The sequence below is a fragment of the Microcaecilia unicolor genome, chromosome 1, assembly GCF_901765095.1.
Source record: "Microcaecilia unicolor chromosome 1, aMicUni1.1, whole genome shotgun sequence".
Taxonomy (NCBI): domain Eukaryota; kingdom Metazoa; phylum Chordata; class Amphibia; order Gymnophiona; family Siphonopidae; genus Microcaecilia; species Microcaecilia unicolor.
The window spans coordinates 234670105-234695939 of record NC_044031.1 but is presented as its reverse complement, the minus strand read 5'-3'; the positions used below and the strand labels follow the sequence as shown (position 1 = coordinate 234695939).

General features: G+C 42.8%; 1 protein-coding gene across 1 annotated transcript in view; it reads right to left on the bottom strand.

Moving 5' to 3' along the window:
* The window catches only part of LOC115471141 (dynein heavy chain 5, axonemal-like), a 766968-nt gene that overhangs the window by 461459 nt on the left and 279674 nt on the right, over positions 1-25835 (bottom strand). The window contains 1 exon segment of the mRNA XM_030204834.1: positions 7067-7201. Coding sequence (XP_030060694.1) covers positions 7067-7201 — 135 coding nt within the window.

Sequence of the window (25835 nt, the reverse complement as noted above, 5' to 3'; positions counted from 1 at the left end):
TTCAGGATAACCACAATGAATATGCATGAGATAGATCTCCACAGAATGAAGATAATGCATGCAAATTTATCTCATGCACATTCATTGTGGATATCCTTAAAATCTCATTGGCTGTGTTTGCCCGAGGACTGGGTTGAGAACACCTACACAATCCAAAAAGCCGTAAATCAGCAAATGAGAGTTAGCCCACTTATCCATAAGACCATCCAATTGACCCCCTTTATCACTATTTAACTGACACTTATGCATGCCTCAGAGCAAGTGTAAATGCCAACATTTAGAGTTTTTAAAATTTCATGTATATACTTTGCAAAATAGGAAATACATGTTAGTTTCTCAGGTCTACCAACACACTCCTTTGTGCCAGCTGCAGACATACACATATAAGCATTGACTTTTCTAAAACCACCACTTAGGCCCAGATGAATCAACCAAACGTAAAAAAATGTAAAACGTAAAAGTCCTTAACAAATTTTAAAAATCGAAGAATGCACCAAAAAAACAAATCTTTAATGTTCGGTACGGTATTGTAAAGTACAATGCATTAAAGATTCGTTAAGTTGGTGTAATCCCCGTCGGTAAGTGGCCCCTAAAGCATGCGCAGAGCAGCCAAGCATTATGCAGGCTGCTCTGCGCATGCCACAAACGTCAAAAAAAAAAAAAACACAAACACGTGGCTCCCCACTTTCCCCTGCATAAAATATAAAATCTAAACAAACATCAAAAAAGGATTGGGAGGGGGCAAAGGCGCCCATCAGGAGTGTCCTGTATAGATGGCCTTGCCCCCCCCCCCCCCCCCCGCCCTAGGTCGCCGCTGCTCCCCGCTTCCCCCTGTATTAAATAAAAACTCAAAATAAAAATCAAAACTTTTGCAGCGCCGGGCATAAGCAACCTACGTAGTTACTACGTCAGACGGGGGCGTGCCCAGGTCAGGGAAGGAGAGACATCCTGAAGACTCACGTCGATCAGCTGTTGTTCTTCTTGCCCGTGCAGCGCCTTCACACAGAGGTGAGAGGCGCTGCGCGGGCCCGGTAAGGCGGAGGGGGAGCCCGGTGGAGGTGGGAGCGGCAGTGATAACCTCAGGGGAGCGGGGCACAGGGGCAGAGGATGGCGGGAGGCGGAGCAGTGGTGGGAGAAGGAGAAAGAGAGAGAAAGGAAGGGAAGGGGGCCCGGTGCTGCAAAAGTTTTTATTTTTATTTTGAGTTTTTATTTAATACAGGGAGAAGCGGGGAGCAGCGGCGACCTCGGGCAGGGGGGGGGGGCGGGGGGCAAGGCCGTCCATACAGGACGCTCCTGATGAGCGCCTTTGCCCCCTCCCGATCCTTTTTTGATGTTTGTTTTGATTTTCAATTTTATGCAGGGGAAAGCGTGTTTGTGTTGTTTATCTCACTTTTGTTTTTAAACATGCCAGCTTGAATTTTTATGCTGCAGGGGGAAGGGGGGAGATGACAGCTCAGGCCTTAACGACAGGTCTGACGTCACGTTAAATTTATCATGGTAAATGATTCGTTGCAATCGTCGGTATGGTTAGTGCATCCCGAATTGTCCACATTTCAATGGTAGTTACTCGTTTGCATTCCGTTTTTGTTAGCTGCTAGCGTCGTCGGAAAATGGCCTTGAATGCATGCTACGGTTGAAAATTTCTTCGTTAAAGGGTCATTAAAGGGTCGTTAAGGTTTAGTGCATCTGGGCCTTAGTGTGGTTGAGCTATTTACATGTGTAAGGAACTTTATAGGACCCTCGTGACACTTGTATGCTCTTGCCCCCAGGACCATACCATGTCAGAGATATATAACATCTAGTTACTGCATCTTCCTTCTCAGATGGTTGCAATGGTACTGCCTGCCCTTACATAAATCAGAGCCCCCTAGAAAGTGGTGTGCAGTTCTGTTAAGAGATGTAATGTGTGTAAGGATCAGTCTTTGGGCCTTCTTAGTTTTTGTCTTGTGCAAAGTCTCCTTTGATGTTTGAGTTGTGCCCAGTTTGAAATGAATGTGACAGGACACAATCCATCCCTACACCTGATATTTAATTGAGAATTGGAGAAAAAGTGCCCCTCAGGATGAAGAGACAAAGAAAGGAAGCCCACTCAGGAGTTAGACAACCAGAGGAGGTACAGTGTACAAGATTATTTCTATTGGGAAGAATCTGTGTGGAAGTGGATCCCAAGAAAGAGGTTTGCCCCTATTATCCTAAAAGACTGATTTACTGTATGACTGAAAGAGGTCACAGATATAGATAAAGGAAGGGTGTGGAGAATTAAAGTGTTTATTCAATGATGTATAACCTCAGGACAGAAAGACTACCTCAAAGCAATAAATTGTTTTGCATGTAATTTCAGTAAAGGGAAAAGGGATGGGATTTGATGTACTGTCTTTGTGTGGTTACGATCAAAGTGATTTACATATTATATATAGGTACTAATTTTGTACCTGGGGCAGTGGATGGTTAAGTGACTTGACCAAAGTCACAAGATGCTGCAGTGGGAATCAAACCACGTTCCTCTGGTTCTCAGACTGCTGCACTAACGATTAGTGGAGGAATAGCATAATGGTTAGTGCAGTGGCCTACAAACCAGGGGAACAGGTGTGACTCCTACTGGACCTCCTCATGACTCTGGACAATTCACTTAACTCTCCATTGCCCAAAGTACAAGAAAAAAAAGTACCTGCATATAACAGGTAAACTGCTTTGACCACAGAAAGGCAGCATATCGAATCTCATCCCCCTTTCCCTAGGCTACTCATCTACCATATATCTGAGTCTGAGTCATTGTTTGGAGGGATTTCTATGCCAGAGCTAGAAAGAACCTCATCCCTTGGTTATGAATTTGTGTGCCTAGAGCAAAAGGAGGAGAGGATCAGGAAGAAATAAGTGTACTGTGGGGGCCTTGGGGTGTGAATCTGTGATGGACCACTCTGTAACTGGGACACCCTCCTCCTTCCATGAACCCACTATTTATTTATTTACTTACTTATTTATTCAAGACTTGATATACCTCCTTTAACTGCCAGGCAGAGCAAGGTGGTTTACAAAAATAATAACAAAAAATATAAGGCAAAGAAAAGAACTACAATATTGTGACAGGAAATATAAGCAAGCACACAAGCAGAGATAAGTATATCATTAAAAGTAGACAAGCTTTCTCTCTCTGAAGCACCAGTACTCTGCAAACCATCCCAATCAACCAGAAAAGGCTTGCTCAAATAACCAGGTCTTTAGCATGGCCTTAAATTTCTTAATACTTAGTTCACTGCGTAAAGGTAAAGGAATAGAATTCCAAAGAGAAGGGACTGCAAAAAAGAATGCACAGCAACGAGTTGGCTCTAATCATGCAAAACAGGGCCCTGCTAAAGTCAACACTCGAGGTGATGAATGTGGAACAGTCAAAGAGGCCAGGTATAAAGGGTACCTTGTCTGAAAGCCTTGAAACCTAATAATAGAGCTTTAAGCTAGGAACGATATTGAATATGCAGCCAATGATGCTCTTGTAAAGCAGGCATAATATGATCAATTTATGTAAGTGAAAGTAAACGGATAGCTGTGCTTTGAAGTGTCTGAAACCTAGTAGGCAGAAGTTTAGTAATCCTTAAGTAGATATTACAATAATCCATGCGAGTCATAAAAAGGGACAAAATAAGTGAATGATGATCAAAACATACATGGACTGATCTCAGTTGACGCAGCAGAAAGAATTAGGATTTGCATAGAGCACCAACCTGTGGTTTGAAGGAGAGAGCAGAGTTCACAAGGACTCCTAAGTACCTGAAACTAGGAACTGGATAAATATAGGTACCAAATAGTAGAACTGGAGCAATAGGGGCAGTATAATGGCCAGTTAACCAGCAGGCAACTGTTTTGTTGCTATTTAGTACAAGGCGATGATCTGTGAACCATTGTGCAACAGCATGTAAGCATGGTTGAAGAGGTAACAAATTCATTGTTGTAGGGTCAACTTTAAACAGTAAAATAATATCATCTGCATAATTATGAAAGGAGATACATGATTCTTGAATAAGGGTTACAAGTGGGCTGACAAAAATATTAAAAAGAAGGGGTGAAAGAATGGACCCCTGTGGGACACCACGCTAGAGATTTAACCAGAGGTGGACTGATTGCTAGTGACAAGAAAAGAACGACATGTAAGGAAATACTGGAACCATTGAAAAATGGAGCCAGAGATCCCCAGTAATGAAAGTCATGAGAGCAATAAAGAATGATCCACTAGGTCAAAAGCCGCAGAAAGGTCAAGAGCGATAGCTAAAGTGAAATTAGTGATTATAAAAGTTAGATCGTACTTCACTTAGAGCAGATGCTAGAATTGTTTCAGTACTGCAGGCATCCCTAAAGCCCGATTTACATCTGTCAGCATCACCAGCTCCAGCATTTCTTCATTTCTTGCAATGCACCATTGGCTTTCACATCCAAACATGTTTTATAAATAGGATCTTTTACTTGCACACTGAGCAAGAGTACAGAGATATTTGTAGTCTGTTGATCCAATCAAGTTATTTCACTGACTGAATGATCCCTAGGACTTTATAATCACCATTAATTCTAAGCTAATAGAACACTGTCATCCAATCACCATGATTTAGGGTCTTAAAGTAGCATCACTGGGACACAGTGTAACACTGGCCATTATCAATACTGACAAACACAGTAGAGTCCTGAAGATTCTTCATAGCTCAGCTTTACTGCTGCAGAACTTATAAACAGAATCCATCTTATGGTCATCAGGATACAGAAGAGCAATGGTATAAGAAATGTTGAATCCCCACTCTATGTTGCAGAATATCTATTAAGGCAGAGCAGTCCAAGGGTATCTGACACCTTAGGCAAACCTTCAGAGGTGAACCCCTCATCCTCACCACAGGGTGGCTCAAGGTCCTACCTCCTTCAAATCTAGAATATCCCTTTCCCTTCTGTAACCCTTTGTAGTTCAGCATCTCCCCTTCCTTACCTCCCCCCTCCCCCATGGTGTCCAGCATTTCCCCTTCCTTATCTTACCCCCTCCCGTGGTGTTGAACATCTCCCCTTCTCTACCCCCTCATGGGGTCCAGCATCTCTCCTTACTTACTTCCCTCTCCCCCATGGTGTCCATATCTCTCCTTCCCTACCCCCATTCCATGGTGTCCACCATCTCTCTTCTTCCCTATCTCCCACCATGTTGTTCAACCAGCTTAACCATTGGACCAGGTGACGCACTGGCTAAGGGCACCAGGTGATAAAGGGTGGAAAAATCCCCAGGCTAAGGGCACCAGGTGATAAAGGGTGGAAAAATCCCCAGCCTCTGATGCCTCACCTGGTCTAAACATTAAACCTTCTCTTTCCCCACTCCCCACAAGTCTGGCACCTCTCTCTCACTTGCTCAGTCCAGTTACCCCTGGTCCAGTCTCTCTCTCCCTCCCTCTTCCACTGTGGTCCTGTACAATTTATCTTGGTTAATGACAGGGGCAGCATTAACAACAGGTGGTTCTTGGCTCACTCCTGCATATTTCCTCTGCCACGTACCTAGTCTGATGCAATTTCCTGTGGGCAAGACATAGCAGAAAAAAGCAATGCAGGAGAGGGGTGCTGGGGATGGAAGCAATGTAGGGGGGCACTGAAGTAAGTTGACTTAGGGTGCCATAATTTCTTGAGCCAGCCCTTTGTCCAACATCTCTCTGCTTACCTATCCCCCTCACCCATGGTATCAAACATCTCCCCCATCCTCTCCCCAAGTTGTTCAGAGACTTCCCTTCTGTTCCCGTTCCCCATCCGTGGTGGCACCAGTATCTAGTAAGCTTGCTGATACAATATGTGTGGCCCCTGGCAAAGTGCCTTAAGACCTGATGCATGCTGAAGGCCTGATGGGTCCCACCTCTTTTGAAACAGAAAGTTCAGAGGGGGAGGGACCCCTTGGCATTGGGTATGTGCACGTGATTAAGGCCCTTATGTCAGAAAGCTGGCTGACATGCCGGTGCCACTGCGGAGGAGGTAAAGAAGGGAAGAGAAGCCTCTGAACATCTTGGGGGAAGGATGATGGATGCAGTGACACCTGGTGGATGTCTAGTCCATGTAGTGGTCAGGCCAGCCCTGTATTAAGGCTATCTTGATGCAGCGTTGCCCCAAAATAATTGAGAGGGCAGAAAACAAAAAATTTGCAAACTCAAAACCTCCTGACACCAACAAAAAATAGGAAAGAGAAAAAAGGTGAGAAGATTACATTAGTGGGAGTGTACTATATATTACAAACCAAGCTTGTCCAAGTTCAATCCTCAAGGGCTGCAAACAGGCCAGGTTTTCAGGATATCCTTAATGAATATGCATGAAAGCTATTTGCATACCAGAAAGATAGTGGAGCAAATATTTTTCTAATGCCAGCTGAGATTAAAATGCGTCCCTAAGACTCAGAATTGCATTAAAGCTGATGAGACAATGGTTGTTGCATTACTGCTTGGTATCTTCTATGCTGTAAAAATATTCTTTATAAGGCTAAGCAAGCATTTTCTCTGCTCGCTGAGACATTTTAGCCCTGTTTGAAATCTCATCTAAATTAAAATTAAGCAGTAGTCCTCAAAAAGGCAAAGCATTTCTTAGCAGTGAATACTTTGGCTGGAGGTAAATCCCCTCTCCCAGGGGAATGAAAGGTCCTGAGTGCTCTAGCAAGAGGGGTTTAGTCTAACTTATTAGTTGTACAGTGCAGTGGTTAGTGTAAGAGGGATAAGAATGATGATCAATCAGGACATGCACTGACACAGTCAGAACAAGCAACCAAGCAGAATAAGAAGGTTGAGAGCTTTCCATCAATTGTCAGCCAATCCATTATTATGCTACATACATACAAGTAAAATATTGAATTTGTACAAGTCATATGCCACAGATTCAGTTTAACAAAAAGACATTTCTTGAATATGAATATTCAGGATACATTTTTCAGATCACTTAGAAAGAAGCATCCAATAAAATGTTCATTGATATGCAGAAATTCTGCTACTGCTATGAAATAACACAGAATAATAAGTGCTAAGTGACAATGCCAAAAAGAAAATGGGCTCCTTAAATGCAATGGATGCAAACATACCAGCTTAGAAAGGTTCATGTCACGGAGAACTCTCATCACCACTGTTTTCTCAGGTTCATTGGGGTTGGATCTTTTCACTGCTCCAAGCGTTCGAAGGACAGACAAAATGTTTCGCAAGCCAAAGTCATAGTGAACCTGAAAATGCAGAGAACGCTGTTACAGACATGGTGATAACAGGATCAACCCAAGGTGGAAATGTCCCTGGTTGTAAAACAAAGGAAATATATGCCCTGAAAATGGCCACAAAGTCTTGCCTTTTCCAAGAGAACCTGTAATATTCTTCAGCAGTTGCCTTATCCCTGGAATTATCTTCAATGTTACAGTAAGAAATCAGTATACAGAAACTTTTATTTATAGACTTTTTCATCAAAGAGCGCAACCTTAAATATACAGCTGTGGGAAACATCAACCAGAATGACATGAGTAAGCTGAGCTATTGAATGTGTGATGTTTATTCAGGTCATGCATCAAGGCCTTGCAGTCAAATAGATTTTTATTGTTTTAGAATAGAACAAAATACAACATACAGATTAACAGAACCAAATAATCAGAACAAACGCAGGCAATAATAAAATCATATGTGTTCTACTAGGTGCCTCAATCTTAATAGAGGTCCTGATTCAGGCAACAATTAGGAGCTGAATCCAAATTGTTAAAAGAAGGAATCTGCATGGTCTAGTGGCTTCTTAATGCTCATTCTTCACATAGTCCTAATACAGTTAAGTAACAGTACTATGGTGCAAACCAGTGATTATCAGTCCAATCCTAGAGGCTCGTTACTTAATGGTTTTCTGGTTTTCGGGATGACTAAACTTAACTTGAGTCTTACACACAATGCCAATATGTGTTCTACATATTTGATTGTGGGTATCCTGAAAAAGCAGACCTATTGAGATGCCTCTAGGCCAGGTTGCGGACCACTAACAGACATAAGGCACACAGTTCATTAACAACTGTTATGGTGGTAACTATCTTACACAACATTATCCCACGCATGTTTGAATTGATTCCCGGCACAGGCAGCTCCTTGTGACTCTGGGCAAGTCACTTAACCCTCCATTGCCCCATGTAAGCCGCATTGAGCCTGCCATGAGTGGGAAAGCGCGGGGTACAAATGTAACAAAAAAAACCCATTTCCATTGCCGGTTTCATCTCCACCACCTCCCACGGGAGGGCATTCCACATATCCACCACCCTCTCCATGAAAAAATACTTCCTGACATTAGTCCTGAGTCTGCCCCCCTTCAACCTCAATTCATGTCCTCTAGTTCTACCGCCTTCCTGTCTCCGGAAAAGGTTCATTTGCGGATTAATACCTTTCAAATATTTGAACGTCTGTATCATGTCACCCCTGTTTCTCCTTTCCTCCAAGGTATACATGTTCAGGTCAGCAAGTCTCTCCTCGTACAGTTTGCAGCGCAAATTCCATACCAATTTTGTAGCTTTTCTTTGCACTGCTTCCAGTCTTTTTACATCTTTAGTAAGAAATGGCCTCCAAAGCTGAACACAATACTCCAAGTGGGGCCTCACCAACGACTTGCAGAGGGGCATCAACATCTCCTTTCTTCTGCTGGTTATGCCCCTCTCTATGCAGCCTAGCATCCTTCTGGCCACAGCCGTCACCTTGTTGCATCGTTTCTTCACCTTCAGATCCTCAGACACCAACACCCCAAGGTCTCTCTCCTGAGTCAAGCTTACTAATCTCTCCCCTTCTATCTGATATCTCAATTTTGAGTTTCTGCACTCCAAGTGCATCACTCTACACTTCTTGGCATTAAATTTTAACTCGTCTTATGACTATTAGTTCACTCAAATTCACATGATAATTCGAAACACAAACCACATTCTCACACCCACTGTGCAAATATGTAAATAAAAGATCAAGCTATCACCCCTGTATCACCACGTCACTGTGCTTCGTAGTGGAGAAAAAAGCCTCAGTAACACCACCCAGCCAGCCCAAGAATACCCGGCACACCATCATCTGGCTCAAAAAAAACTTGTGGAGTACAATAGCTTAGTATTTCGGGTTCATATGATAAGCAAGTTCATATATCCATAGATCACAGAATGTCACTGTACTTCATTCTTTTATAATATTCTACTGTCTTACAGCTGCATATCACTTAGCTTAAATCCAATTGCTGTTGTATCGTGCTGTCAACATCAGACGCTGATTACAACCCAACAGGGAATCCCTGTTTCACTTCCGCTGCTTCAGGGGTTCATCGCACTCTTATAAGTTTCAGTCAAATATCTCATCTTCTGTACTCCAAAGACAAGTATGTAACTGACAACAAAACGCCTCCGACCCTCTATAAAAATAACATTCTCCACCACCTTAGTTGCAGGACGCCCAATCAACGAAGAGCATAGGCTTCCACGTCACACCTTTGAAACAGCCAATACATAAGGCCCTCAGTCGCACACCCACTTGGCAGGTTCTTCCTTTTTAAAGAGCTAGGATACAAAAAATAACAGATGTCAAAAAAATGCTGACCATTCGACCCTGATATTAAGTCCATCCGGTTCCGTTGTGTTGAAATAAAAAATCCATTTCTGTTCTAACTGGCGCAATCGACGACTCAAATCGCCCCTCCTTTGGGAGAGTTTTAAATGCTCCAGGACTGTGCATGGTAACTCATCAAACATATGTTTTGTGGTCTCACAGTGAGTCACCAGCGGAGCCTCTCGTTTCAAAAGCTTCAAACATGAATGATGTTCCATTAATCTTATTTTCAGGCTTCTCATGGTTTGACCTATGTATATGAGATCACACGGGCATCTAATTAAATATACCACCCCTGTTGTTTCACAAGATGTCTTGAATCTCAAAATACTTTTCTTTCCTGTTTTTGAATGAATAAAGCTACTCCCCTCTTCCATAATATGGCATACCGAACAGTGGCCACATTTCTTGTGAAAACCAACATCATTGCTGCTTTTCCTTGGGGTGGCCTAGTGGTTAGGGTGGTGGACTCTGGTCCAGGGTAACTGAGGAACTGAGTTCAATTCCCACTTCAGGCACAGGCAGCTCCTTGTGATTCTGAGCAAGTCACTTAACCCTCCCACCACATCGAGCCTGCCATGAGTGGGAAAGCGCGGGGTACAAATGTAACAAAAATAAATTAGAACTAAGCATATCTCCCAAATTGCAGCTTCTTTGATAGGAAAACAAAATGTTCGCTTTCGCCAATACAGGGTGTGTCTTTAATATTTCAAAATGTCTCCTTACTATTTGACTTAGCCTGGTGGTGTGTGAATTATATTTTATGACAAAGGATAATATGTCCTCTTGTTGTTGTACTGCTTTGTACTGTAGGAGCGACTCTCTAGGGTTGTGTCAGGCTCTTCTAGCTGCCTTCTTTACTATACGGCTAGGAACTCCTTCCATATGAAGAGAGGTTAGGGCTGTGGTTCCCAAACTTTTTCAGTTCACGCCACCCTTCGTGTCAGAGCAATTTTTCAGGCCCCCCCCCCCCCCCAGCTACACCAATCTCTGCCCCACCCCCTCAGTCACACAGGTCTCCATCTTTTTCTCTGCACAACTATAACAGTGCTAGGGTGTCCCTATGACCAGCCCCTCCAAATGACACACAGATTACGATTTATAACAAATTACTACTTCACCTATGAAAAGTGATTCTGTTATTTTTCTTCCTCTGTGTACATCTGCATGCTGTACAAGCTGGCATGTTTCAAAATATAAGTGAGATTAAATAAAAAATGCTACCAACAATAAAGAATGACAGCATGGATGCAGCAGCTCATAGGTTTGCTTACTTTTGAATGGGAAGGGGAAACAGAGACTGACCTATTGGTTTCACCTTTTTTACTTCATCCCATCTCCTGTTTTCATCCAACCTCCTTGAAAGCAAAAGCGAGTCCCGAAGGCTGTCTGCTCTGCGTCCCCAGTGGCCGCGACAAAAAAAGCAAGCGTGGGGCCGCAACAGTCTTCAGGCTTGCGCTGTCGGCTCTGCTGGTCCTCTGCCCCTGTTGACGTAAACTTCCAGTTCCAGGGGCAGAGGACTGGCAGAACTGACAGCACATGCTCAACGTCTGCTGTAGCCCAGCGCTTGCTTTTTTTGTTGTTTTGCTGCCGCCGCTGTCTGCAGTAACAGTTCAGGTGGTGGAGGAAAGGAGGTCGGGATTTGCCATGGCACTCCAGAGAGTTTGCTGCAGCATGCCAGGGTGCTGTGGCGCACAGTTTGGGAACTGCTGGGTTAAAGCTCTTCAGCTTGGAAAAGAGACAGAAGAGGGGAGATATGATTGAGGTCTATAAAATCCTGAGTGGTGTAAAATGGGTAAAAGTGAATCAATTTTTCACTCTTTGAAAAAGTACAAAGACCAGGGGACACTCAATGAAGTTACATGGGAATACTTTTAAAACAAATAGGTGGAAATATTTTTTTCACTCAAAGAATAGTTAAGCTCTGCAATTCGCTGCCAGATGTGGTAACAGTGGTCAGCATATCTAGGTTTAAAAAGGTTTGGACAAGTTCCTGAAGAAAAAGTCCAAAGCCTGTTATTGAAATGGACATGGGGGAAGCCACTGCTTGCCCCGGGATTGGTGACATGGAATGTTGCTACGAATTGGGTTTCTGCCAGGTACTTGTGATGTGGATTGACCACTGTTGGAAGCAGGATACAGGACTAGATGGACCATTGGTCTGACCCAATATGGCTATTCATATGTTCTTTGGCTATTCTTATGTTCTTATGATGTATTCTATTGTGCATGAACTTTGTGAAGATTCTGTGTTGGTTCAGGAATGAAAACCATCTGTGGAAAATGTGGCTTCATTTTTTGTGAATAAAGTGATTGCTTTGCAAGTTACAGTGAGAAACCTTAAATTGGGAAGCAATTCTACTGGGAGTTTGGTAGAATGCGTGGTTGGAGTAGAGGAGGGAATTAGCTGGAGTAATTTTACACCTGTGTTTTTGGATAGTTTAAAGAAGTTAATTGGACAGACTCGTGTAAGATAAATCCAGTTTTGGATTTAGTGCAACTAAGTTGGTTGATTTCTTCAAGTCACAGACTATTGCCATTGTTACATGCTATGTTTAATCAAAGTTTGGTTGAAGGTGACTGGAAACATGCAGTAGTGAACCCAGTACTAAAGAGGAAGTCATTAGATCCGTTGAAAGTGGAACAGTATAGGCCAATTGCTAATTTGAGTCTTTTAATGAAGTTGTTCATCAAACGACTATAAGTCGTTGGAAAAGATAGTGAAGCAGTCCTGTTGTTCAACTGGTTACTAGTCTCCAGCCAAACAGAACTGTGATGAGTTGTTGAACACCCATTTAGCTTTGGTGGATTAAAGACTTACAAGCGCACTCACATGTGATAGTCATTTTCAAAATTTAACTTAAAGCGGAGTAGATTGAATTGGAGAGCAATAAAATTGTTGGGATAAAAATGTTAACAATAGTTGCATTCACTGTAGTTATAGTACTTTTACTTTTTACTCAACTCTCACACAATTTTACAGTTCCTTCAATACATACCATCCTACAATCAGATTCAAAATTGACTACTCCCCAGAAAAAGTCAATTTTTTGGACACCACAGTCTCAATCAGCGATGGCTATATACAAACATCCATATACAAGAAACCCATAGACAAATGCAGCTACCACCACAACTCCAGCTTCCACCCTTCACATACAAAAAGATCCATTATTTACAGCCAAGCCACAAGATACCACCATATCTGCTCTGACCCAGGGGACAAAGAGAGACACCTCAAAATCCTGACTGCATCCTTCGAACAGAAAGGCTACAACCCCAAAATAATCTCAAAGAATACTACTACTACTTAACACTTCTAAAGCGCTACAAGGATTACGTAGCGCTGTACAGTTTAACAAAGAAGGACAGTCCCTGCTCAAAGGAGCTTACAATCTAATGGACAAAATATGCAGTCAAACAAATTGGGGCAGTCTAGATTTCCTGAATAGAGGTATAATGGTTAGGTGCCGAAGGCGACATTGAAGAGGTGGGTTTTGAGCAAGGATTTGAAGATGGGCAGGGAGGGGGCTTGGCGTATGGGCTCAGGAAGTTTATTCCAAGCATAGGGAGAGGCGAGGCAGAAAGGGCGGAGCCTGGAATTGGCGGTGGTGGAGAAGGGTACAGAGAGGAGGGATTTGTCCTATGAGCAGAGGTTTCAGGTAGGAGCGTAAGGGGAGATAAGAGTAGAGAGGTAATTAGGGGCTGCAGATTGAGTGCATTTGTAGGTTAGTAGGAGAAGCTTGAACTGTATGCCCTACCTGATCGGAAGCCAGTGAAGTGACTTGAGGAGAGGGGTGATATGAGCATATCGGTCCAGGCGGAAGATAAGACATGCAGCAGAGTTCTGAACGGATTGAAGGGGGGATAGATGGCTAAGTGGGAGACCAGCGATGAGTAGGTTGCAGTAATCAAGGCGAGAGGTAATGAGAGAGTGGACGAGAGTTCGGGTGGTGTGCTCAGAGAGGAAAGGGTGAATTTTGCTGATGTTATAGAGAAAGAAGCGACAGGTCTTGGCTATCTGCTAGATATTAGCAGAGAAAGAGAGGGAGGAGTCGAAGATGACTCCGAGGTTGCGGGCAGATGAGACGGGGAGGATGAGGGTGCCATCGACTGAGATACAGAGTGGAGGGAGAGGAGAAGTGGGTTTGGGTGGAAAGACAATAAGCTCTGTCTTGGCCATGTTCAGTTTCAGGTGGCGGTTGGACATCCAGGCAGCAATGTCGGATAAGCAGGCTGATACTTTGGCCTGGGTTTCCGCAGTGATGTCTGGTGTGGAGAGATAAAGCTGGGTGTCGTCAGCATAGAGATGATATTGGAAACCATGAGATAAGATCAGCGAGCCCAGGGAAGAAGTGTAGATTGAAAAAAGAAGGGGTCCAAGGACAGATCCCTGAGGAACTCCAACAGAGAGCGGGATGCGGGTGGAGGAAGATCCATGAGAATGTACTCTGAAGGTACGGTGGGAGAGATAAGAGGAGAACCAGGAGAGGACAGAGCCCTGGAACCCAAATGAGGACAGTGTGGCAAGAATACTGCCTCCTCCCTCAAAACATCCCTGGAAAATCTGCTACAGTACAAGGAAAAGAAAGCCACAGACAGAATCCCCCTTGTAGTAGCATACAATCCAGAACTGGAAAATTTAAGAAAAATCATAAAAGATCTACAGCCACTACTCCAGGAGGAAGAATTACTGAAAGAGATATTCCCATCCCCACCAGTGCTGGCCTTCAAACAGCCACCCAATTTAAAACACAAGCTATTTAGAAGTAAGCTCCCAACACAGACTCAAAAAGAGGAGAGTGCATAGGCGCCCGGTATAAGAGGCTTGGACAGGCTAAGCCTCCCCTGCTGTGCTCTGAGAGGTTTAAATTGTTGATTTACCTCCATCTTCACAGCAGGAGCTGCAGTGAAAGCCCTCTAGCCATGTGTAACCAATTGTAGAAATTGGTTTATGGTTTGTTTACCTTACTGCTGGGAGAGCAGGGGGAGGGGGGTTGGCTGGGTTGCCAGGGAGATATTTAACAAGGATGACTTCCTGACCTGCACTGAGAACAGATAGCAGCAGAATCGGACATCCAGACAACAAAGGTAGAAAAGAACATTTTATTTTCATTATAGTGTTTGGAATATGTCCACTTTGAGAATCAGGTGCTCAACATTAAATGTATATATTTATTTACTTATTTATGGCATTTTATCCCACATTAAACATGAATTAGGGTGTTTTGTGGCTCTACATGAGAATTGTGATGATATGATCCCTTGTTTCATATTGTTGACGGTCTGCATTTTCCGTATGGGTGGTATATTGGTGTATTAGGTTCTGCCCAGTGTAATATTTATGGTACAGTAAGGTTCTGAGTGTGTTTTTGCACAAAGTTGTGCATAGTGTTTTGCAGTTGAGCGATTGTGCTTAGAATATGCTTTGAGCAACCACTTTATTCTTTGACATATGATACATATCTAATATCTAAATTTAATAAAAGGTATTGTGACTTTTATTTTTATTTATTTATTTTTTTTCTGTGAGTTATCAGACAATTATGGATTTAAGCTCCACCCCTGGCCCCACCCCTAACCCCGCCCCTTTAGCCTCCCCAAACAGTTGGGCACCGACCGCCTATGGGAGAGTGGCACACACCCTTGCAACATATCCAGCTGCAAACTATGCCAAAACATTTCACCGGACCCCACAGCCATTCACAAAGGAAAAATATTCAACATTAAGGAATCCTGACATGCTCATCTTTCAATGTGGTATATATCAATGTGTAAAAAATGCAATGAAGGGTGTTACATTGGAGAAACAAGTCAGATGCTAATGAAGAGATTTAATTTACGTGGAGGGGCATAATCGAACAGGGCCCTCCAGTTTTCCTGAGGGGCGAGGAAACCCGTATTATCAAAGCAAGATGGGCAGCCATCTTTCGTTTCGATAATACGGTTGGGGACACCCAAATACATTTAGGTCGACCTTAGAGATGGTCGTCCTTAGAGATGGTTGTCCCCGATTTTCGGTGATAACGGAAACCGAGGATGCCCATCTCAGAAACGACCAAATCCAAGCCATTTGGTCGTGGGAGGAGCCAACTTTCATAGTGCACTGGTCCCCCTCATATGCCAGGACACCAACCGGGCACCCTAGGGGGCACTGCAGTGGACTTCAGAAAAAGCTCTCAGGTGCACAGCTCCCTTACCTTGTGTGCTGAACCCCCCAACCCCCCCCCCCAAAAAAAACCCACTCCTCACAACTGTACACCACTACCATAGCCCTTAGGGATGAAGGGGGGCACCTACATGTGGGTACAGTGGGTTTGTGCTGGGTTTTGGAGGGCTCACATTTACCACCACAAGTTTAACAGGTAGGAGGGGATGGGCCTGGGTCCGCCTGCCTGAAGTGCACTGCAGTACCCACTAAAACTGCTCCAGAGGCCTGCATACTGCTGTCATGGAGCTGGGTATGATATTTGAGGCTGGCAAAAAATATTTTTAAAGTTTTTCTTTAGAGTGGGAAGGGGTTAGTGACCACTGGGGGAGTAACGGGAGGTCATCCCCGATTCCCTCCAGTGGTCATCTGGTCAGTTCGGGCACCTTTTTGAGGTTTGGTCGTAAGAAAAAAATGGACCAAGTAAAGTCGGCCAAGTGCTCATCAGGGACGCCCTTCTTTTTTCCATTATCAGCCGAGGATGCCCATGTGCTAAGCATACCCCAGTCCCGCCTTCGCCCCCAGGAACTTTGGTCGTCCTCGCGATGTAAAGCAGTTGAGGGCACCCAAAATCGGCTTTCAATTATGCCGATTTGGACGACCCTGAAAGAAGGGCGCCCTTCTCTTTCGAAAATGAACCCAATAGACATCATATGAAAAATGCCAGTACCAACCAGGATGTCACCTCTGTGGGGCAGCACTTTACAAAACCAACCACTGTACCAGTGATTTAATGGTAAGAATACTGAAAGGGAACTTTAAAACAATACAGGAACGTAAGACCTATGAAGTCAGAATGATTAAATATTTTGACATTCACCAGACAGGACTTAACAAAGATCTGGGTTTTCTAGCCCATTATAAACCATAAAATTGAACTGCTTTGTCACCCTCTTATCTCCATGCATTTCTTCCTGCCCCTCATCCACCCAGCTTTCCCTGTCTCTCACCTAACCCACCCTCATCCTGTTAAGACTGTTACTGAAATGCTTTGATGTTTCACTTATATATACTGTCATCTATCAACATTTGCTTATTTCTGATCTGACGAAGAAGGGCTACCTTCGAAAGCTAATCAAAAAATGTATTATGTCCAATAATAAAGATATCATCTTATTTTCTTTTCCATGTTTTATTTTGTTCTATTTCTATTGATTATGTTTTACTCAAAAAGTATTATATTAGGCAGTAACTTTTTTACTTTTACTTAAGTAATTTTTGTAATGTGTTAATTGCACTTTTACTTAATTATTCAAATACCTAGTATATTGAACAACACTGTTTGATCCTTTTTACTACTATTACTACTTATTATTTCTATAGCGCTACTAGACATACGCAGCGCTGTACACTTCAACATGAAGAGACAGTCCTTGCTCGACAGAGCTTACAATCTAATTAGGACAGACAAACAGGACAAACAAAAGATAAGGGAATATTAAAGTGAGGATGATAAAATAAGGGTTCTGAACAAGTGAATAAGGGTTAGGAGTTAAAAGCAGCATCAAAAAGGTGGGCTTTTAGCTTAGATTTGAAGACGGCCAGAGATGGAGCTTGACGTACCGACTCAGGAAGTCTATTTCAGGCATATGGTGCAGCAAGATAAAAGGAACGGAGTCTGGAGTTAGCAGTGGAGGAGAAGGGTGCAGATAAGAGAGATTTACCCAGTGAATGGAGTTCCCGGGGAGGAATGTAAGGAGAGATGAGAGTGGAGAGGTACTGAGGAGCTGCAGAGTGAATGCACTTATAGGTCAATAAGAGGAGTTTGAACTGTATGCGGAAATGGATAGGAAGCCAGTGAAGTGACTTGAGGAGAGGGCTAATATGAGCATAACGACACTGGCGGAATATTAGTCATGCAGCAGAATTTTGAACAGATTGAAGAGGAGAGAGATGGCTAAGTGGGAGACCTGTGAGAAGCAAAGTTGCAATAGTCTAAGCAAGAGGTGATAAGAGTCTGGATGAGGATTCTGGTAGTGTGCTCAGAAAGGAAAGGGCAAATTTTGGTGATATTATAGAGAAATAAATGACAGGTTTTAGCAGTCTGCTGAATATGTGCAGAGAAGGAGAGGGAGGAATCGAAGATGATCCCAAGATTACGAGCTGATGAGACAGGAAGGATGAGAGTGTTATCCACAGAAATAGAGAGTGGGGGAGGAGGAGAGGTTGGTTTAGGGGGAAAGATAAGAAGCTCAGTCTTGGTCATGTTTAGTTTCAGATGGCGCTGAGACATCCAGGCAGCAATGTCAGACAGGCAGGCTGATACTTTGGCCTGGATTTCTGCTGAGATTTCTGGTGTGGAGAGGTAGATCTGGGAGTCATCAGCATAAAGATGATACTGAAAACCATGGGATGAGATCAGAGTACCAAGGGAAGAAGTATAGATGGAGAAAAGAAGAGGTCCCAGGACAGATCCCTGAGGTACACCAACTGACAGTGGGATAGAAGTAGAGGATGATCCACTAGAGTATACACTAAAGGTAAGCTGGGAGAGATAAGAAGAAAACCAGGAAAGAACAGAGCCCTGAAATCCAAGCGAGGAAGCAGCAGATAGATCGAGAAGGATGAGGACAGAATACAGACCTTTGGATCTGGCCAGGAACAGATCATTGGAGACTTTAGCAAGCGCTGTTTCAGTTGAATGAAGGGGGCAAAAGCCAGATTGAAGTGGATCAAGAATGATGAAAAAAAGTCAAGGCAACGGCAGTGAACAGCACATTCAAGTATCTTGGATAGGAAAGGGAGGAGGGAGATGGGTCGATAGTTGGAAGGACAGGTAGGGTCCAATGAAGGTTTTTTAAGGAGTGGTGTGACTACGGCATCAGGAACAGTTGCAGTGGAGAGTGAAAGATTGAGGATATGATGGATAAAAGGGATGACAGGAGAGATAGTGTTAAGTAGATGGGTGGGAATAGGATCAGAGGAACAGGTAGTTAGTTTCGAGGAGGAGATAAGATGTGTAGTTTCCTATTCAGTGATTTCAGAAAAGGAAGAAAAGGAGTCAGGGGTTGGAGGGTTGAGAGAAGGATTAGGATTTCCTCAAAAAATTCATATCTAGCTTCTCCATTTCTTATGTTACTCAAAACGTTTCCATCTGATGCAGTGTCATACCTTATGCATGCACAATAGCACCCAACAAGCATTCTACATGAAACCAAGCCCATTAGTACATAACCATATCATTTACTTATACAGCATCATACCTGGCGCACATAAATTCCAGTATATAACAGGGGCGTAGCCACGGGTGGGCCTGAGTGGGCCCAGGCCCACCCACTTTTGCCCAAGGCCCACCCAGGAATAGTGCATTTGATGTCCTCAACCAATACCACATCCCTAGCTAGCTCGCTCCCTTCCCTCCGCTCCCACTCTCATCCGGCGAGTCCTTCAATTCTTCACACACACAGGCCGGCTTCAGCATTCGCTCTTCCGCATCCCGCCCTCTCCGATGCAACTTCCTGTTAGGGCAGGAAGCACGCGGCAGAGGGAACACCCGTGTCTGTGAATCGCTGGTAGCGCAGCACGCCAGTGCTAAGTCAGAAGCACCGCGGCAGAAGCAGGGAGGAAAAAAAACTGAAGTGGGAGCCCACAACACAAGAAGAGCCACAAGCTGAAAAATGGGAGAGTACGGTTTCACTATCCTGCAGATAAAGATCATCCGGTTCCGTACAGCAGTGGCAGGTAGGAAGATGTGCATTTTTTTTTTGCGGCGGCTGCTGCGGTGGGAGGGAGAGGGGGTGGTGGGTGAAGAAGAGATGAATCTTCAGGCCCACCCTCTTTGGGCTCAGGCCCACCTCAAATCAGCCCTCTGGCTACACCACTGGTATATAATAATAGATTTAAGACTATGCTTGCAGCAGTGTTATACAGCTATATGACTCTAGCAGAAACACTAAAGGTAGCCTAGCTAGCATTACAAAATGCAGTCATATCTGTTACACAGTCTATTGCACTCCATTAGAGAATCAAAATAAAGCCTAAAAAAAAAAGAAAAAAAAGAAAAGTGGAGTCATTTATCAGTGTACTTAAAGAGACATTAGTATGATGGCCACAGCCAGCACTGGTCTGGGAGGACCAGTTGAAAGAAGTAAGGTGGTCACTTGGAACAAATTAAAGACATCCTGCACTCATTTATCACAATTAATAGCAGCCTGTATAAAAGATGCATAATGAGGATGAATGATGCTTTCCTTTCTACTGGGTCTAACTAAGATGGATATGCATTTGAAGTACTCCTCAACGACACTAAAAGTGCATTTCCTCTTTTAGACATATTTCAAGAGATTCTGAGCCTTTTGTATCACATTATCTAGATGACAGATTGAAAGACAATGCCTGACTTGATTCAGACTGAGCAGAATAATTATGCTGAACAACTTAGAATGCACCGAACACAGAAAAGGCTATTGGTGGAAAGTTATTGAAATCTAACCTCCACTTTTGAGAGATAATAATAAGAAGCTAAGTGGCTGGAATGGAAATACTAATTTTATCAATGATTTCAAGTATTTGGTGTCCAAAAACCATTATCCTCCCCAACATATTTACTAATACTCTCTGGAAAAGAGCAGTACAGCTGAACTCAAAGTCTATAGAAATCCTTCATATGGGATGTTTCATACTGCCTGTTGATACTGATAGGGCCACCAGTGCAGTCTGGTCCACAAAGAACTCCAAAATTACTTTGTGAATTGAGTTATACTGAACTAGCTATAGAAAAAGTACTGAAAATTAAATAAAATCATTCAAAACACACCATAAATGAAACTGGGCAAACCAAGGAAGGCTGAACGCTAGTCTACTGCTCAAGCTCATTGCAGCCATTTTAATACATGTAGTCACTAGGGGCAGTAGCAAGTGAGAACCACTCCTGCCTGAGATACCCCCTATTAGACCACCAGGGATGTAGGTAGGCCCTAAAGCAGAGAAGGCCTGGTCACATGAAGGGGGGGGGAGAGATCTCTGGAGAGAGGGTTGATCTTGGGAGGCTGATCTTAGGGGAGGGCTCAGGGGTGTCAGAATTGGAGGGGGGTTCAGAAAGGAGGTCAGAATTAGCAGGGAAGGTTAAGGAGAGTTTCCAAATCAGCAGGAGGGAGCTTAGGAGAGAGGTTTTCTATCACGGGGGAAGGAGGGAGAGAGCACCTAATCACATGGGGGGGTGCACATCTATGAATGTATGCCGCTACTTTGAAAGCTATGCGGGTTCTGGCCGATATTCAGTGCCAGCATCTACATAGCTGAACAACCAAAGTTAGGGATGCTTTTTGTGCAGTCCTAAATATCTCTAGAACTACAGTGTGATGGATAACAGGTCATCTAGAATGTTCTTCACAGATTCCAATTCTGTTTGGTAAACCAATAACAATCTTACATACCTTCTGATACTTGGGTGTCCTAATAGATTATAGATTGTCATTTGGCAAACAAGTGTCTTCCTTTATAAAAATGAGATTTGCTAATTTACATCAGTTGCTTTCCTTTAAATATTTATTTGAAGAAGCTGCATTAAACACCTTAATTCATGCTTTGTTGATTTCTTGCATCAATTACAGAAACATGGTATATGCAGGAACTTCTACTAGTAATATCAAGTGATTACAGATTTTGCAAAATGCAATTATTAAGATGCTGGGAAATGTACATAATTTGACCACATTATTCCCCTTTTTAAACAATTTCACTGGCTGCCATTCATTTCAGAATAAAACGAAAAATTATTTCTTACCAGATAATTTTCTTTCCTTTAGTCACAGTAGATAAATCCAGAGACTTGTGGGTTGTGACCATCTACCAGCAGGTGGAGATAGAGAGCACTGAACTACAGTGTCTTATAGGATGGAATGCTCTTTGGTCAGTTAGTATTTCTCATAACAAAGCAGAATAAAACAGAATTATAACATTTCTCCTTCTCCACAGGGAAAAGTGCTAAACTAAGAACTGCAAACATATAAACTATAAAAATGCAGCAACAATTTTCAACAGAGAGAGCTAACCAATGGGAACTGCCAAAAAAACAGGATGGGCCTCTGAATTCATCTGCTGCGATATAAAATCCGCTATTTCTGGGATAAACAGTATAAAATGTTTTGTACGTTTTTGGGATCTTGCCAGGTATTTGTGACCTGAATTGGCCACTGTTGGAAACATGATGCTGGGCTCGATAGACCTTTGGTTTTTCCAAGTATGGCAATACTTATGTACTTATGACTAAAGGAAAGAAAATTTATCCGATAAGAAATAATTTTTCATTCTTTAGCGTCAGAGACTTGTGGGATGTAGCAAAGCAGTCCTGAAATAGGGTGGGAACCTGAAGTTCCCCAGATAGCACTGATACTCCAAAAGACACATCTGTCCGAGCAGAGACATCTAAATGGTAGTGTCTGGAGAAGATATGCAAGGAAGGCCATGCTGCTGCTCTATATATTTCCTCCAGGGAGAACAGATAGTCTTTCACTCAGGAAGTCATTATAGCTAAGGGAGAAGGTGCCCTGAATCTGGCTGGAAGTAGTTTACCAGCTAGTAAATATGCGAACGTGATAACTTCCTTTACCTAGCATGCTCACATAGCTTTGGAAGCCACATTACCTTTCCAAGGTCCTGAGCAATGCATGAACAAATGATCTGGCCAATGGAACTTGTTCATCACCGGACAGAACATTTAGACATGTCCTCAGAAAGACGCTGAGTCTTTGAGACACCCAGATCTTTCACAAACTTTGCTAAATCCTCACAAAACAACAGCTTGCCCTTAAAAGGGAGCTTCACCAGCCAATGTTTGAAGCTGCATCTGCCACCCAGTGGCATAACCACAGCAAACGACAGGCTGTGACCACCAAAGGCATCTGTTTGGTCGACACCCAAATCAAGTCATACAAAGAATCTGCTAAATATGCCAGCCCTGTCTCCATATCTATCAATTCAGGAGGAGATTGACTGTTGGACTTCTGGAAGGAATCTGAAATCTGTTGCACTCAGCTAAGGCACGCCCTAGCAGCATACGAGCTGAAGATAGCTGCCTGCAGAGAGAGAACTTCTGAATTATCAGAGGAAGGCTGCGCTGAATCTGCCAGTTGAGGCTGAATTTGGCCTGAAGAGTCCAAGAGAAATGGAGACCAACAGCTGAGAAGGAACCCCTGAAGTGGTCTGATGTGGAATCTGGCCAATGGAAGAATGTCAAAGATAGAGACCATTGCACCCAGAACTTGAATATATTCCCAGACCCCAGGATCTGATAGGGAAAGTAGAACCTGACATGGGTGTGAATCTTTTGCTGATGAGCAACAGGAAGAAATGGCTTCCCTAAGCCTATGTCGAATATCACTCCCAGATATGCCAAGATTTGTGTTGGAAACAACTGACTCTTGGTGAAATTGAATACCAATCCTGAGAACTGAAGAGGAATAGCTATCTTGGATGAAAACTGCAGACTCTCTTGAGTTGCAAATCAGCCAGTTACAAGGTATGGATGAACCTGCAATCCATTCTTGCAAAGGAAGGCTGCCACTACTACCATGACCTTGAAAAAATGTCCTTGGTGATGTGAAAAGGCTGAATGACATGCTCATAAATTATAATAGTAGGCATACAAATCAGGAACACCCAACACCCCTGAGCTCCCTCCTCCTCATGAAGGTAGCCCATCGAATCCTTGATCGTGTCTTACCCCAGAGAAAATTAAATAAAAGCTGCTGCCAGTACCTGAAAATGGCTAGAGAAATCAGGAATGGGCAGAGACTGAAACAAATACAGAAATTTCAGCAATACATTCATTTAAGAATAGCCATTCAGCCTCTCTTTGAAATCCAATTTAAGCTTACACACTAGTACTGCATAGTTTGCCTCAATCAAGCACTGAAGATCACGAGTAAGAGAAATACCACGATATTTTAAATTACTAGAGACACATTTAAAGGGAAAGTTCTCCTTTAGCCTCTGCCACTCCGAGTCCTCTATATTAATATTCATTCACCATGTTTTAAATCTTTTTTTATCAATTCTGAAGACTTTTCAGATGTTTTTTTCACTGCGATTTGGTTGCCATGGATTTTAGAACATCTCCAAATGCTTGTTTTACATTTTGGGTTTGGTTTGTTTTAGCAATGCAAATCAGTTGTCAGCACTGGTTTTTTATCACATCATGAACATTTTTAAGCTGCCAGTGCTGATTTTTTAAAATCATCTTTTCATATATGTACCACTGTTTATGGCTTCAGAATCACTTCTTTAAAACATTTTTTACACGGTTTTTTATTTCATTATGTATGCATGACATCATTGTGCATATAAGTTAGGGTGTCACATGAGATTTGTTTTACTAACTTCCTAACATCTCCAGGAACAGAAGCATGCAAGTAAACCTTTGTTTACGGCAGATATTTTATTTTTGAGATTTCCTGTAGCCCATTTTTGTTCATAAACTATGGTGGACATTTTTATCTCTACAAATCTAGTATTTGCTGTGTTTTTTTCAGCTAGATCAGCCATGGTGATGTTTGGAGTTTTACACCAGCTGAGTATGCCTTTCAGCCTTTTAAAATTGCTTCTAAGATGGTTTTTACAGTTAACGTTTTTAAGTTGAGATTACCATGATGGTTTCAGTTTTTGAAATTAAGATATAGAGTTTTCATTTTGTGTACCATGTATAAGATGGATTCATGAGCTGTTATTTCATGGAGTTCCTTCTTTTATTAGTTGGTATGATATTGACTTTTTCTCATTTATCCTTTTTGACAAATATCTGGGTGGTTTTTTATCTGTACTTCCAGTTGCCATTCTCCTGATGCAGCCTGTATCTTTGGTGAAACATGGCCATGTCGGGCACTGAATGTTGAAATCCTGAGAGCTTTTAATTTACAAAGAAAGACTCTGTTCTTCACAAGGTCCTCCTCCTGGTTTTATCTTCCATGTTGGATTTGGCGGACCGCCTGTCTTGTTGCTTTCTGAAGTTGTTGTTTAACATAGTCTGTTCTCTAATAAATTCTGTGGTACTACAGAGTGGTTATTCACAGAGTTCAGGAAGCTGCTGTCTCTTTTGATACCAGCCATATACATATTAACTGGCCTAGTTCCCAGATCACTGAATTTAGGTACAGGAGAGCTCATTCCTACAAACCAAAATTCTTCAGACGTGAAAGTGAACCTGGGCCTGCCTCCAAGCAACCTTCAAGAGCTGCTTCTACTATTTGCTTCAGCTACGCTGCCTCTCTCCTTACATCGAGAAGGTAAATCTTATCCCAGTTGCGCATGCCATGATAACTTCAAGACTGGATTACTGCAATGCACTATACAATGGTCTGGTTACAAAGGGTCTGCACCAGCTCCAGTTGATTCAGAGAGCTACAGCAAGACTCATAGAAGGTTGCAAGTGACGTGACCACATCACACCATTTTTGCAAAAACTTCAATAGCTACCAGTACAATACAGGACTAAATTTAAAATTATACTAAAGGCCCTTAAAGGAAATGGCCCAGAGTACCCGAAGAATAGGATGATCCTCTACACACCACCAAGGACACTAAGGTCCTCTCAAGGACTATCACTAACCACACTCTCCAAAAGACATTACACGATGTGATACCTGCAAGCAAGCCTTCTCCAGAGTAGTCCCCACATTCTGGACTGCACTGCCTGAAAGACTCCGCTTAACACAAGACTATCTGTACTTTAGGAAGCAGGTGAAAGCTTGTTTCTTCAATCAGGCCGTTAATGGAAGAAGTAACTAACTTCTTAGTCTCACACGCACACGAGTGACACGGGCTGCATATGCTGTAGCATGACATGTTTATCCACTCCTACTCTAGCTGAGATAATATTTAACCGTCTCGCTGACCTCATGTTCAACTTTCTTTAAATTAGTCACCTTTCTAACTCTTCTTACTTTCTTGCCTATCTATATGTTCCATCTTTGCTTATACCCTTCACTATCAATTAAAATGTTCTATTACATATTGTGTTGACTTTGTAAGTAGTATACTATCCAGCTTATTTTCGAAAGAGAAAGACGCCCATATTTAGACCCAAATCGGAAGATGGGCGTCTTTCTCCCGTGGGC